Raw genomic sequence first — 17,035 nt, forward strand, 5'->3', positions numbered from 1 at the left:
AATACCGTGGCAAATATCTTCAAAGATGAATTACTGTGCCAGGAAAGTAACATTCATGGTACTACAACATTTATATCCCTTGAAATCTTTGTCAGAGTGAGAAGGAGACAGTTTGGCGGTGGACGGCCCTGACATCTGCTCTGCGTTGATTGTTATTTACGACAAAGAAATCACAAAGATATGTTGCCGTGGCATTGAGAAACATTGTCTTACCGACATTGTGACTGTTTCTCCGTTTTTTTGCCAAGGCTGTGTGTTGTGATATGTTGCAGTTGCACCGAGTTTACACATGAAAAATGTGATGGCTTTAGCTCAAAGATGCCGAATTCACTGAAGCAAGCAAAACAGTTGGTTTCAGTTGTTGGTTTCAAGAGCGGCTGTGTTTGATTTTGAAGCAGTGTCAGCATTGTTTCTGATGTACGAAACTCATTTCAATTTTTAATGTGTTATGACCTTGTCTCGCATTAGGCTTTAAGTATACTTGTCAATCTTTGGCAGTAACTTAAGTGGTTACTGTGATTTTATATCATTTATGAAATAAAGCAGTCTCAAGAAGATTTTGTTCCAGTTATAACAATGCTAATTGTATCTTGAATATTGATAATAAAATTTCAAACAAAGGGATGCTTTTATAATATGCCTGTGTACATGCTTGTAAGCCAAATATACATATGTTGAGCAGCAGAAGAAATATTAATTGTCCAAGAAATTCTGAGCGTTTTATTTGGCAACCAGCAGTTATACTGCAGTGCAGTTGAATTTCACAATCAGAAAAACACTTGAACAGGCAGGCCAGCTTGTTGTCATTTATCAATACTAATAGTCAGCTTAATTTCCATCTGAGTAGAGATTTCTGTTGGTTGTATACAGTACACTGCTGAGTCCAGGGACATCCTTCTATCTGTCCTTTTGAATTTGAAATGTTTTTCCAATGTTTTCACACATACGAAAAAAGTTGGCACAGGGAGCATTTTTACATTCCCAATTTCATATTTCCACTAAAGTTGTAAAGCCGAAGATGCAGTCTCAACGTTTATAAGTTTAAGTGGCTGAATCAACCGACTGCAGAAGCAAGTAGACATCTTGTAATCATTTGATTTTGATTCATATTGAAATTGATGACATTTTGGAGTAACAAAACTATCATAGAACCATGATTGCAACAAGTATACCAATAATGCACGGAGGGTGTATAGTGCAGAATTGAAGAGCCCACACCGGTACAAGCATTAGCAAGATGAGGTTGACTTTTGTTATTGAAAGGTTTAGCCACAGAGGACACACTTACATGTACCTGAGATAGAAGATTAAATTACCTTCGATATAAAACCAATTACATTACATCCATGCATTGCAAGGTTTACTGAAAAGAAAGAAAAAACCAGTGCAACTTTATAAGGCCTTCATAAAAAGGCACAATAGCACATAAGTTTAAGGGTTTGTAACTCCTTCCTCTTTGTGTTCTGTTTCCTGAGGTGCATTTTTTCTCTGGTTTTGCAATGCTTTGTCTTCCTGTTGAATAATTTTGTCTTTATTTCTCTGTGATAATGTTTATAAAATAACGGAGGGTTTACTTGGAACAGAAATACATATTGACTTAATATATACCTCTCTACATAAGGTATCATTTTATTTGTTGGTTTTAATCTCACATGGGTTTACTCAAATTAGTCCTCTTAGTCAATGTATAGAGCCATGCTGTACATGTACATTATGTAGAATTTACACTGATCGCTGGACAATTCCTGAAGTGGGAAATTGTTTTCTATCTTAACTTGAAAGTATATTTTTTTCATTAAACCATCAAGCTTTATTTGTACAATGTATTTTCAGGTAAGCTGGGACAATTGTTTACGTATCAAATGCAATTTTGTACCATACAAAAAATAAATGTGAAGCTCATGGACTATGCAGGCTCCTGAGATATATTTTTTATATTCAATTTCATAAGTCATAATTAAATATTCAAAAATCTATGAATCAATGTATGGTTCTTACAAATATCTATAAGTTTGGTTGTTGTACCCTGGTAGTTTGAGGTACATAATGTTAAATGAATGCTTAATAATTCTTTTTCTGTCTAATGCCGCTACTTTGTGTGCATTTAATGTTTCCATGAGAAAGAGCTTAGAGTTTGATTCATACATGTATGTACTCACTCACATGTAGCTTTTGATGAGGATTTTGAAAGTTTAATGGAGTGAGCTCAATTTGTGTAATGGTACAACCAAACAGAGTCACAATGTACAGTAGATGGACAGCGTGCCCTGATCAGCTTCTACGCATACTTGATTAAAAAAAGAAACGCGGGTCAGCCTAAATAGTATGAACCACACTTGACTAAATGACTGCAGTTTTTTTCAGGATGTTTGATGTAATTACCTCTGTGCATTTTCATGTAAGCATTATCTCCATGGAGACTTGGATGTCTGTCGGTAAGCCATTATTGCTCACAAGTAATCTCAAATCCGCCGACTCCTGAAAAGCTCCGAAGGATGACACTTGTGCTAGTCATAGGCAATTTTTGTATTGTGCAAAGTTCTGTTATAAGGGAATTTGTGAAGTACTTTATGCATGATGTAAACCACCTGATTTAAAGTTAAGGAGATCATCTCAACTAGCTTATGACTTAATTGACCAAAAAAAGCTTATGACTTTACAGAAAGTGTTATGTCTACTAGACTCAATAAAATCATCAAGGATTTCTAAGCTACATTTATTTATTTATGCATTCTCACATGTGTGGCAAAAAAATATATGACAATTTGTGTGTTTTAAAACAATCCTGGCGGTCATTGGATCAATATTTTATTACCACGATAGACAGTCAATTGATCCTGCCATGAATTGCATGCTTGGGTTTTCATGAAATTTATGGATTAATCTATGAAATTGTGATGATTCAGCCACTTCTTATGAGCTCAATAAATTGACAGTATAACGGCGCTCGAAACACAATGAAGTTCAATTGTTCAACAACACAATGGGGATAAATTCACAGACTATCGAGACAGGCAGCATTATTAAACCAAGCCAGGCAGCAACCTCTTTATGAAGTCCATGAGTTTACAGCTAAATAGGAAACATAGTTGTATGAATTCATAAAGTGCGAATTCATGATGATGTCAGGGGTCCATCATTAAGATGCAAAAATAAACATTTGTCTGAAATTTTGATGAGACTTTTGAAATAATTTCATAAGAATCTGATATGAACGGTGTTCAGAATGAAACCATGAACATTATAGCCAAAGGAGACATCCACATTAAAGAGAGGTGCACTGAGATAATATTTGTCAGAATTTCTGACGGTAGTAGCAAAATGTTGTGTCTGTTTTGCTATATTTAGTAACAAACGCAAGATCACAATCAGTGCTAGTAAAACACGCTCATCTACTCATTGTGTACGTGTATGTGCTAGATCACATCCCTCCACCAACTGGCTAGATAGATGTACACTGAAAACAAATTGCACATGTTGAGAGTAAATATGCGTTGCGATGGAAAAATCTACAAGTATTTCTTACTGGTGTGTAACAAATTAAACTGAGTCAACAAAGAAATAATGCCTAAACTCGGTATAACGGAGGGTACACTTGCTGAAATAGAAGGACATGTATTTTGCCAGCTTTGAACACAATCTGGGACTAAACTGATGTACCTTTATTTGCACAGAACAAGTTGGTCAAACATGAATTCATCATGTGTGTACTTAAACTTACAAGTAAGTAACCAAGAGTTTGTACATCTGCTTCTTATATCTAAAACGATTAAACCGGGTTTTGTATTTTTCCCTAACAGCTGAAGGCGTACCCTGTGCAGGATTTTGTTCATTTTAAGACAATTTTAGACATTAATGTGACGATTAGACAACAAAGCCAATGGCAAATTTGCCTCTATATCAGATACACAACTTGTGTATTATTACATGTTCCAGCCTGTAGACATTAATGAAGAAATAATGATTGGAAGAAAGGCATTAAAACAGAAAAGGTATTGTTTTACTAATCCTATTAAAAGTGTGCAGTAGATTCTTGAAATGATGGGATTAGTGTCAAGAGATTTTTTCCTACATATTTATGTTCCATTGGTAGAAGAGTTTCTTATTGCAGGATTGCATGAACTGTGAAAGTATTCACCCTCAGAAATTTATGTCTGAATGGAATTAAAGTGTACAACCTATGTTTCAAAGTTTCATGATTGTATTCTATCATATCATAATAAGTTGACTGAAACTTTAACATACTGAAGTCTAATATCTAACTTACAATGTGAACTCAAAACATTTTTGTTTTCTTGAGGGTCCATGATTTAAGCAGAAGGCGAACTCAAAACTACTAAGTTTTGAGTTTAAAATGGGAGCTAGAACTAAAAGAGTTGATATATACCTTTTGAGCTCAAGATAGAACAGGTATTATGTTCCAAAATTTACATGGAAGGAAATTTTCATAATGTATCATATATGGTCAAAATAATCCAGTGTTCACAGTGGCCTGTATGCTTGAGCGTAAGACCAGTGACTACTGTAAGTAAGAACCAGTCTTATCATGAGGTTTTAATACTGACATAAGGCTGAACAAAGATTTGAGGCCCTTCCTCAATGGTGCATAAATTATTGGAATTGTCCTAGATGGTGCATTAATTATCAGAATTGCCATGTATGCCCTGTTTTATCTTGCCCGTCTCCTGGCTTGATTAGAAGAGAGCCAAGCACTTTGTGCTTGCCATGAGAGATTAATTATGCCAAGGCATGATTTCACTGTCCTAATTTCCCATATGGATGATGGATTTTTCCAGGGCGTGATCATATGATCTGTCACCCTAATTTCCTATTGTGTACTTTTTACTTATCAATGCAACAGGTGGGCAGGGTAAGGTGGTGTGTGGCTGAATAGATAAATGTTATCATAATGGTTAAATTTGCTCTTTATCAAGGTGAAATTTGTTTAAAATCCTAACAATCTTAGCATGTCCACAAAACGGCCACCCTTTTTAAGTTATGTGTCATTTCTTTAATAGCTTAAGCTGATTTGGGGTTTGAGCTGCATCGTCATTGGATCTGTAGACTTAGCCTATATATAACTCTGCATGCCAGATTAGGGCCAGCATAAAACTCATGGACAGAGAAGAGATTTTAGATAAAAAAAAGCACTATTACTGTGGTCTGAACTGTTACTCTCGCACATACCATTCTTCAAATAGCAGGTCCATACAGGTATCTCCAGTAATTTATTACTGTTGTGTTCCAATTGAACTGCTGAAGATACATTTGGCAATTTGATTTAAGAGCACCACGCTATTTAATCAGGATAGACAAAATTACAAAATTTAAATGCAAATCCCCTTGATGCTATCTATTTGGAAATACTAAAATTTACAGAAGCTGATCTTCATGATTTTCACTTCCTTGGATCATGGACACAATAGACTAATGCCATAGCGTTTTGTTTACCATTTTCTGTGTGCCCTATGCTACATGTATGTGCCATTAGCTGTAGATGGAGATATATCAAACCAAGCCATGAGATGAGAACTGGAAAACTGAGAATGGATTGCAGTTCCAGATGGTGTAAGTTGAGCCAGCTGTGCAACTTACAGTTCTTTATTGGCAACGATTATTTCTCAATATTACCGATGAAACAGTCATTTGAAAATGTCATGACAGCTGTCAAGTGCAACACTTGTATAATCAACTTGAATGTTCTGCTCCTACCGGGCAACATGTTCAATAAAAGTTCAATTCAAATCGTGCTGACAAAAGAAAGGTGCGAGGAGTCTTGCTTTTCCCTGATGAACTTGTGGGAACAAGAGTGGCTGTGGGGGTTTCTAGTGCCCACTTGAAGTCAACACGTTCAAACAGAAATCAAATCCATCCACTTCACCAGGTACTTGAATATCAATATACGGCGCCCACACCTTCACAATTTACGTCAAGACCCTGACTTTTGTCCATCATGAGTATCATCCATTGATTCTGTTGTGTATTGAGCATTAAACTTGTGAAAACTTTATCATCCGTGAGTGGGGTGGGAGGGGGTAGTGGGAGGTGCAATCTGCTACACTTACTTTGGACGTCATTGAAGTCATATCCGAGACTTTGACCACTCTTTATGCTAGTTTCTGAAAGGTTTCCATGGTGTTCTTGACACCTTTTGTTGATTTGGCAATTATAGTACACTTCTCCGTGATGGCATATGGTAGACTATGGAAATGGGAATGTCCTTGAATACTGTCGGATATTTCCAGCCTTTGTGCCACCGCTCAAGGATTTGTATATCTAGTGAAAGGAACGGGCGTGTACAATAATATTGGGAGGTTTCTGAACAGAAAATAGGAGAGACTGAGACTGGCGAATTTTAATTCTAGAAGAAAATATTCTTCAATCAACTTTTGAATAAAAATTGAATTCTTTTGCTTGTCCCGTATTTGCCTTGTGCATTTAAAGAAAGCACAATAAACGGAAAAAGAAAAAAGATAATAGGAGTGTTAGAAGCTTGTTCTGTAGCCGCAGCATCTTGAGAAATGTTGGTATTGATGTAACAGTTGTGAACTTCTCATTATAATCATGATATAGAAACATTACATTAAACCTGTGCAATTGAAGATGCGAATCAAAGGAAAGATTCAAATCTCAGAAACACTGAATCTTAACCCTTTGAGCGCCAAAGTCAATTTTTGTCGCCTTTATAAAATGTATCCCAGTCAAATTTTTTCAGATTTTGCCAAAATTTTGATGAAAAACTGTAGTCAATGAAATATGATGTCCATCTGATCCAATATTATCAAAAAATTTACAGAAAAATTCATGAAAATTGGTAAAATCTTGCACTAGTGGGAAAAATCACAATGCTCAAAGTGTTAATAACAAAATACATTGGCTGCAAACACAGGTTTGACAAGTTTGGTTTTTACCTTAGGCAATTTCAATGCCTGCAGGCTTTGATGTTTTGTTGATAGAAGAAATAATTTGTAAAAAAGTGAATACCAACTAGCAAAGATATATCAGCATCTCTCAAAAGATATCACCTCCCATAGTTGTTTAGTAAATACTTTTGATAATGGTACTCATTGTGAATTATTTCCTATTTTACATGCCGTATTGTCTTGTCAAATCTCTGTGTTCAGCATTGTCAGTAATCAACAAAAAATGATGAGAAATCTGCTTTTTTCCTCAGAAACTACATTTCAACCTTGTATATATGCCATCCCAATCAATAGGGGTGGACCATTTGATATCCTTGGGGGGAGGGGGAGGGTCTTGAAGATTCCCAGCAAATGTCAATAGAAAAACATCAGCCAGAGAAGGTTTGACCAACAAAAAGGTGGGAAAGTGGAAAAATGTACAATGGATCAGGTAAAAAAAAAAGCTACCTCTTCAATCTTCCAGACCCCACCCCCTCAGAATACCAAATGGTCTGCCCCTAGACACATGCTAGTATTTTATTAAATTCACCTATTTAGCATGTGTTACCATTCAGATGATCGTCCACATCAAAAACTCCTAAAACGTTGCACCTACCATCTTAGTATTTGGTGTACAGGTACACCCAAGGTCGGAGATTTGAATTTGTTCAAATGAACATGTCAGTGTCAAAAATATGCAAATGAGGTAAAAAAAGGGGAAAATCCTGCAAATCGCTCAAACTCTCTAACCATTGGCCAGATTTGGTTGAAACTTTGTATGCAGGTTCTTTATGGTTAGTTTAGTTACATTTGTTCAAATTGTAGTGAAATTTTAAAATTGTTTTTTTGGGGCAATTTTTCCCGTCTTTGGTCAATAAATCTTCTTCTCTGAATGTACTCATCCCATTGCCTTGAAATTTGGTATGCACAATCCTAGGGCTGGCCTCTGTCAGATTTTTTCAATTGTGGTTAAATTTTCATATTGTATTTTTGGGGCAATTTTTCCCATTTTTGGTCAAAAAATCATTTTCTCCCAAGTATCCGTTGGATTGCTTTAAAACTTGATACTCTTGATCCTAGGGTTGTCTTCTGCCAGATATGTAAAAAGTGTGGTTAATGTATTATGAGGCAATTTTTTGCATTTTTTGTAAAAAAATCATTTTCTCAAAATTAACTTTGCTGATTGCATTGAAACTTGGTATGTATGTACCTAGAGGCATACTTGGTTGAGTGTCTTCAAATTGTGGTGAAATTTTCATATTTGTATTTTTCGGGCAATTTTCCCAATTTTTGGTTGAAAAATCATTTTCTCTAAAATCTCTTGTCCAATTGCTGTGAAACTTGGTATGCATGTTCACAAGGGTAAACTTTGTTACGTATACTCACTCTGGACTGCCACATCAAAACAAATGTAAGCCCTGTATCATTGACGGTATTTTTGTTTTTTTTGTTCAACTTCCCAAAGCATTAGCCTTGTCCCTTGACGAAGTATTTTGGCCTCTGGAGATTTTTGGCCTTTTCCCATATGGGTGTATGGGTGAAGGCCAAAAATCTCCGAAAGCACAGAAACAATTCATCTATGGACTAGGCCATCAAAACATATAATCAGCTTAACTCAGCCTGCATATGTGTAAACTGTGTTGTTCTTGTTGACAGGGGCGGGTGAATTATTGCCGTCACTAGCATTCAAATGTAAACAATAAAATTATCGACAGTGCATTTTTCACCTGTACCGGGTAGATGCTGTTTTGACCAGCTAAAATGCAGGTGTTTCAACATGTGTCGGGAGTTGAACAAGAATTTGTAATATTGACATACACCACAAAGAAAGGTGCACAAATCATGAAAAGTTACAGATTAATTTGTCAGTTTAGCATGAAACCTCATACTTAAAAACATTTTATTTCTGTGTGGGATGGTGAATTTTCTTCACATCCAATATATGTCATAAAATAAAGCCTATAATTTATTCCTATTGTTCATCTTTCAAATTAGTTTCGCCTGACAAACTTTCATGTGCCACGCATTCATTCTCAAGGAATGATTACACCTCTGCCTGCAGGCAGATCTTCAGTGGTCTGTGGCTGACCTTCAACATCTCCGCTGAGCAAATTGTACACAAAGAAGCAAGGCTAAATTCAACTCTGGAGGCTTCATCCACAAAATTTTCTTCTCGATTGACTGACAGACATCCTTCTCTTAGGTAATCTACACCAGTCTACTTTTCATAACCGTGTCTACATGTGCACTTATAGAAGTGGCATCATATGTAGGTCCGTTCGATATTCTTTTATGGCACAAGTGATTGAGACAATATTCTTATTGTGAATGACGTCCTTGTCTACTAAATAATGCATGACAATTCCTGCTCCAGTCGAAGTTTTAATTACAAAATGTGTCAACTGGTTCATCTCTACACAATCATCAATGTCGTTAAGAGCATGAACACCTACTATAAATTGTCAAAATAAATTTAATCATTCTTTTGTTATGAAGATTAATTGGTCCCAGATCGCGGGCACCAAATATAGCAAAGAAGCTGTAGGCCATTTCTCTTCGGCGTCAAAATTGGTTTTTAGTCCTTTTTAAAGTTTTGGTTTAAATGCCTTCTCAGAATCACCTGTGAACCCAGATAATTATGTTGAATGTACATCAAAATAAATTCTGTTAACCCTTTGAGTGTTGTAATTTTTCCAACCAAAATTTTATTGCCACATTTTACCAATTTTTATGAATTTTTCTGAAATTTTTTGATAATTTTGAACCAAATGGACATCATATTCCATTGGCATCAAAATTTTGGCAGAAATCTGAGAAAAATTGACTAGATTATATTTTACAAAGGCAACAAAAATTGACGTTGGCGCTCAAAGGGTTAATAGTAAATGAAACCCTGCTGTGCCATGCTCCTTGGTACAAATTTCCAAAACTGACACTCTTGGGTTAGCAACTTGGCCTCTTTATAATAGCACTCCTAATATTTTAATGCAAATTCTCAATTTCATAGAAAGATTGCATGACCACAAATATTTTTGATTGATGAGAAACAGCAAACTAGTTTCAAGGCCTAAAATTAGAAATAATTATATTTTTCACCAATATTCAACTTGTTGTCCGAGAGATGCGTTGTTTGCCTTTCTTTATCTGCTGTGTTTGATCCTTGAGAGAGTTTGTATGCAGTTCTATTTGAAGCAATATGCAAATCACATTGATGACAACATGTTTATGTGTGTGTTCACCATGTATGCAGCTGGAATAAAGACATCCCAAAAGTGGTCATACTGGATACTAGTTCAAGACTTTGTGATGAAAGTGGGCAGTAAAAAGGCTACACACAACAGTATTGAACAAATCTGGGTGAATTTGATAACATAACCAATGGGGCTCTTGCTCATGTATATCAGGTATCTAAGACTCCCTACAAACAGGAAGTGAGACTGAATCTGAGAATCTCACTTTGAAGCTGATACTGAATACGACCTCATTTGCGATTATACCCAAGACTCTCGTTCACTACAGTACCTGGGTAAATAGCAAAATGTGATTTGATCTGAGACTGTACCTGACAGTGAGACTCTCAATAAGTGAAGAAACCAAGATGTACTCGGAGATGATGGAAAAGTTTTGTTTCTCTTATGACCCCCTCATATAAATACAGTCAAGCCTGCGAGAACTATCATAGAACATGCAGCCAAGGAGAATTTCCCAGGCGAAGATGAAGCATCTGCAGTCTAGATTTGTACATCGTGTTTTTACAACTCAATTCATATGAGGATAATGTCTTGTCCAGGTGCTTTCTACAGCTGCTAGTGTTTCAGATGACTTTTGTTTGCAGTCAGAGAGATATGCCATTCGCAATAAAATCAAGCAAATCATATGTTACATAAAAATGTTGCATTGCAATTAGGAACGTGTTTAGAGTATGTTAACATGATGCGATTTTACGGTATTTGAACTGCAGTTTAGGCTAGTCTAAAGGAAGTATTGCCAATGGTTGCGCATGCCCATGGCCTTGCTACCTGCAAACCCTACATCCATTCATTAAGTCTGTCTCTCTACTGATTGTAGCAAACGAAAATGAAAATTACAGCTATTATCAGTCAGGCATGTTTGGACTAGGATGCATGTTTGATGAGAATCTTAAAGTTGTCACAGTAACACAATTTTAACGTTTATGTACTTTATGTAATTGAACCCATTCCTTCAGACTCTACACAGTACTCTTCATCAATAGCCACTCAGACTTTTGTTTGAAGGATGATTGTACCAAACCCTGAGTATTTTAATTAGTTAAACCTGAAATTAAAAATATTTCATTTGTTTGCAGATACCATCATGCCAATATAGTGTTGCACTTTGGTGATAGTTGACAGGGTTCAGCACATCAGCAAGGCCATTGCTGAGACTCAGCCTTGACAAAAGATTATAGACCATATCAGAAATGTTTTTTGGTTGTATTTAAGTTGTTGCATAATATGCATTTGTATATATGCTTCCTGCAAACCTGTACAAATCAAGATATTAGTTATCATTGTTGTTACTGTTGACAGCAAAGTTCTTTTGTTGTGTTTGCCTACAAAAACTCCGTGAGGGTCCACATATTCTAGATAAAGGGAGTCTGATTTTTCGCAGGATGATGCAGCCATCAGTAGAGTACATTGTGGTGATTCATGCCATTCTATTTCATTTCAATCTTTTGTCAAATAAAATTTATGCATTTTGAAGTGTCATTGTGTAGGATGACAGAATAAAAAATTCATCAGGGTAATCTGATTTACAATTGATGGTTTCACATGAAGGCTGCTAGAGGTCCACTGATTCAGAAATAGAATTATCCTTCTGCAGAGTTCATAAAATGTATGCTTGTCTGAGTGGATTGACAAGCTGTTTAAGTTAATCCTCTTCACATGAAGGAACACAGAATGTAAACTTCTCAGTGAACTTCTGGGAATATGCAGGGATAATGTGGTTATTTTTACTTATTGTGAAATAGGTCTGTCAATAAATTTCTCAAATTATTTAGTTGTAGAAATGGGTTCTGTGTTGATATATAAATATCAGAGTTCAGTGAAGAAATGTCTATATGAATGATGCACAGAGTGTGATAAAGAATGAGGTAAACATGATGTGAAAATGAGATCAAGCTGACAAAGTAGTAGTGCAACTGTATTCTAAAGGCAGAGTTGCACGAGGCAACCTGTCGAGCAACTTGCCAAGCAACTAGGCAGGCAACGCAGTGGGGACGCGGATGTGACTGGTAACAGTTACCTGAGGCAGCTCGTTAGACAACTCATTGATAGTGTCCTTGCTAAAGCAGATACGGCACATGCACGAACAGCTGACCATATCTGCCGGTCAGTCAGACTGCTATCAAATAACCCCTTTATTATAAGACAATAATAAACAAAAATTAAGATTTCAAATCGTTCAAGAGTACTTTTACCTGTCACATTAATGAAGGACAATTAAATAGCGAAAATTTAATGGATGCATTTTGTTATGTAGAGATGGCTTTAAAGCATGGGTACATCACGTAAGGCAAAATTTATGGTTCCAGCACAATTTTAGTATTTGTGGTTCTTTGTTTGGTACATGGTTCCTCTACAAAATTCGTATTTTACACTTCTGTCTTTCAATCCCCATGTCAGGCATAAGTAATATTGTCAGGATCAGACTTTCAGACGTCAGAAAAATAATGTGTTTTTCTTGTATCTCCTTCCTTGTCTAAGTAAATAGAAGAGTCTGAAGCAATTTCAGCCGATTGCTCTGTGTTTAGTCAAACGGTCAGTATACAAATGTGTTCAACTTAATGATAGAATTGTTAAACCAGTATGGACAGAGACCTACCCTCGCGTATGGGCTTCAGCTATTGATAAATATACACACATATTAAGACACGGTAATGTACACTGAAAGATATACATTTTGAAGAATTACAATATTATACCTTTTTCGTAACCTGAGGTAAATTGTGGTATGACTGATGGCATAAAGCATTTGTATGTATATTTAACATTGGAAATACACTTGAAAGTTTAGATATTTAGATATACACGTAAATTAATGACTTGGAGGGAAATTCAAATTTAGCAAATTTCAGAAATTTTCCTCCTTTTTGATTTCACAATTATTATAATTTTCATGGCACATGAATATTTCATTTTTCAGCCTAAGGATGGTATCAAACTGTCTTCTTATCTCACTTTTTATGGTCTGTTTTAGAAATATGAAGATGAGAACATTGAGCTGAATGCTGTGAAAGGAGACACCATCGTTGCTGAAATAGCAACTAACTGGGAGAAACTGCTGGGTTTGAAAATGGGCGCACTGAAGGTAAGGCTCCAGAATCTAGTTATTTGGACATCTCCCTAAAATGAGAATTGTTTTTGTTTCTTCCTCAGATCATGGTGGTGGAGATAGTCTCAAAATACTGAGGTGGAGGGTTTTTTGAATGTTTTCCATATTTTAAAAAGCACAGTTTGCACAATACTGCAGCGGTATCTCCTCTGCCACATGCAGTTTTCTATCTGATGAATACTGTCTAACAGTGAGTGTCATTGCCAGCTAGTGCTGTATCGTTCTGTGTTGTTGTGCAGTCTGGTGTGAAAGCAACCTACATTGCATCTTTTGAAAAAAAAAATTACTGCCAAGTTTTTTATGGAGGTGATAACTTAACAAATTACTAGTTGGAAGCAATATCTCTGACCGCTACTTGTCAATCACTCTCTACTACTGTCACATCATTATTTTGAAATTCATAGCTTTTTCATAATCATTGTGGCGTAGCTATCTTGACAATGAACTCCCTAACAAGGAATGAATGGCTCTATTAAAGGTGCAATGGAGTATATGTACGTGTGAATGTTAAGCTTGCCTGTCATGTATCCAAAGGTGCGTGACATTAAGGGGCAGCTTGTCACGTTTATGTCCCTTGTGTATAGCAGAATTCGTACAATTGTAGAAAGTGAAAATTGCCTGAGTGTAACTGAATATTAAATGTCATTTGCAATTATCAATGAGGTTGTACTTTTCCCATGGTCAAGTGTTGAATATTACTCACGCTTTATAAAACTTAAACCTTATAGTCTACATAAGCCAGCTGTGCTTGCACAGAAGATTAATGGCAGGATGGTCTAAATTTATCCACAATACAGTAACTGTATCATTCAGACTTTTTTGTGTTTGAAATTGTATGATGTTTACAAAGATGTCACTTTTGACCTTAGAATAGTGTGAAATTCTTTCCACCATGCAGATGTATGCTACCAACATAGTTTATGTATGACGCATGCTCAACTTCAGGCTCATTTTCTCTTGGTGGTGAATCTTCAAGAAATTCAGCTTTCTTTCGATATCAAGGAATTGCAGAAAACAGTGCTTTTTGTTAGTCAGTTTTATGTGGGAATGGATGATTCAAAGAGCTGAATAGCATTTCTCATACAACTGATACCAGACATGGCACCAGTTACAATGGTAAATGTAATGATGTCTTCAGACTTTACCCACCTTACACTGGTACACATACTGAAATTGATACAGTGACAATGTACTGTATGGCTGTGTGCAGTGTGCCACACACTGGAAGGAAGTGCTCACTCCTCTTGGAACATCTGACATCACTTTCTGTCATCAACTCAGCTCAGTGTTCTATCACATAAATATGTAAATGTATGTTTGCTGCTTTATGTTTTTGTATTTTTTGAACACATCACAACGAAAGAACCCATTTATTTCAGTACTGGGCATGAGTTCATCTGTATTATACAGAATATGAGATGGATGCTTGTTGATCAAGAAAAGGACTTTCCACACTCTTGTGTTCGTGTCAGTGTGTAGCTATGCACCAGGATTGCCAAAAACTTTAAATTTGTATTCTCAAGCTATGTCAGCACAAAAATGTCAGTTCTAGCATCATATGGTTAAAAGACTCTCAACTTCATTCCAGTATAATGCTGTAGATTTTCATAGGTTTGATTTCATTTGCGCTGACATTCTGTCCATTGAAAAAGTGGCAGCTCATGGGAACCAGAGAAATATCTACAGATGGTTATCCACTCATAAAAAGCACTCTGAAGACTTGAATCTGATCTGGGTTCCATAAAAATGGAATAAACACATCAGGTGAACTATGTTAGAAAACGTAGATAACTTAATTATTTCACTGATAATCTGTAGCTTTTCAAGGAAGTGGTAATATAAAAGGCGAGGACTCATGATGTGTCATTGGTCTGTTATGTTTAACACTAATAACTTTGGTACTGAACATTAACAACCTATGTGTGTGAAAGATACGTGTTTGTGAGTTGGACATGGACTTTTAGATGTGAGCTTGAAATAATCAAGCATGTGTGCAAAGAAATATACAAGTAATAAGTCAAAGGGGAACTTCCAGGTTATTTGTCTGCAATTGGTCAAAATTGATCTTGTACGTGGTTGTGCAACCGGAGGAGATAGAAGGAATCACGTCGTAATTGTCACGCGGAAAAAGTTTGAACTGATTGAATCGGAGGGCAGATAAAGATCAGTGAATTTTTGACAGTTTCTCAGACCTTCTCAAGATTGGACTTGAAAAGGGCAAAAAGGAAAGAGAAAAAAGTCATTCACTGGTATTGAAAATCTCAACAATACCTGTCATTACTGATTTTTTTACGGAATCACTGGTGTGCTGAATGGGTAAACTATCACATTACGATCCATCTAAAGTTATTGGTACCATTCCCGATGAATCGTGACAAGGTAGCATTCACAGATGCATTTGGATTGCCGTCGTGGAAGCCAACTTTGACACCACTGATTGAGTCTCGTCTGACTTTGTTGAATCAGTTCATCAATTTTCCCATTTGTCAGACTCGCAAAATACAGAATCAATAAACGCCGATTCCAGTTTGGTTTGGCGAATTGTGTGTCGGTCGGTGTATGCAGCTCCAATTTTTTTCAGAATTCTAAAAGGTATTGTGTCATGCCAATCACATCTCAGTGCTATTTAATATTAGGCATACCCGTGTCACTGTTGCTGCCTATGTAAACACATGCAGATTAAACATCCACCGTTAACTCTGCCTTTTTTTTCTATTGCATTTCTCTAAGTGTAAATATTGCTGTGTAGGACTGTTGGCGCATATCCTATGGCCATTTGTGGTCTGCTTAATTGTGCATGAATAAACGGTAACTGTTGTGAATGAGTACAAAATCGTGTTGCGAAACTAGGCGGTCTATGCTGTACGTTCAAATGATTTGATTGTACATGTGAATGGATTTGAATGAATGTCAATAAATTTGCTTTTGCTTGGTTTTGTCATCTTTTTCATAAAATGACTTTGTGCCTTCCAATGTGCATACCTTTTTTTTTGCAATATTTTAGAGAGAAATAATGTGATGCTTAATATGCACTTATGCACTTAATAGCGAGTAGTTTTGGTATTTCTTTTTTTACCTGAAGAAAGCGTTTCATCCATATTGCAGAATTTTCAAGTGAAATCAAAATTACATGCATTGAAAGAGTTTAGTTGATGTGCTTCATTATGTGCTGAAAAATTAAACACTTTTCAGCTTGGCTTTGCAAATATCACATTTATTCAGCTGGCTATTTCTATCAATTTGTGTTCTTCTGGAAACATAGAACATAATGTACTTTGTACGGGACGCCAAATAAAGTATAGAAAAATGGCTTTCCCATAATACCATTTGCATAGGAATACTCTTAAGGCATCCTCAGACAAGCAAACAGATTTCTACCAGAAGGATGTGACCCAATGTCTTTCAGGTGTGCCAAGTCGGCTTACAGAAAAAGTTGTATAGACTTCCATAGAATTCTACTGAATCTTTTTTTTTGTAGAATTCTACAAAAATGGGCTCTGACTCTATAAATTTCGCAGGATCAACTGGAACCATAATTTTAAGATCATTATGGACTCAGTTGAAGAATATGCCAGGAAATGGGCTAAAAGGGAGGATGTAGAGTTGGACACACTGTCAGAATGGGTCAAATCTGTGAGGAAAATAGTTCGTGGCCGTATTGGTCGACTAAGATCACATGTTTGCAGAAGAACCTATTCTGTATTTAAAGATCCTGATGCTGTTAAGTGTTTGAATGATATCCATGACAAATATGTTGTCGTCCCTGCTGATAAAGC

The 17,035-nt window shown here is 36.2% G+C and overlaps 1 protein-coding gene across 1 annotated transcript in view; it reads left to right on the forward strand.

Moving 5' to 3' along the window:
• Positions 1–17,035, forward strand: part of LOC139134447 (voltage-dependent calcium channel subunit alpha-2/delta-2-like) — a 173,858-nt gene that overhangs the window by 35,937 nt on the left and 120,886 nt on the right. The window contains exon 3 of the mRNA XM_070701308.1: positions 13,125–13,235. Within this exon, the coding sequence (XP_070557409.1) occupies positions 13,125–13,235 (111 nt within the window). The remainder of the gene's footprint in view (positions 1–13,124; positions 13,236–17,035) is intronic.

This window comes from Ptychodera flava, chromosome 6 (assembly GCF_041260155.1).
Source record: "Ptychodera flava strain L36383 chromosome 6, AS_Pfla_20210202, whole genome shotgun sequence".
NCBI lineage: Eukaryota > Metazoa > Hemichordata > Enteropneusta > Ptychoderidae > Ptychodera > Ptychodera flava.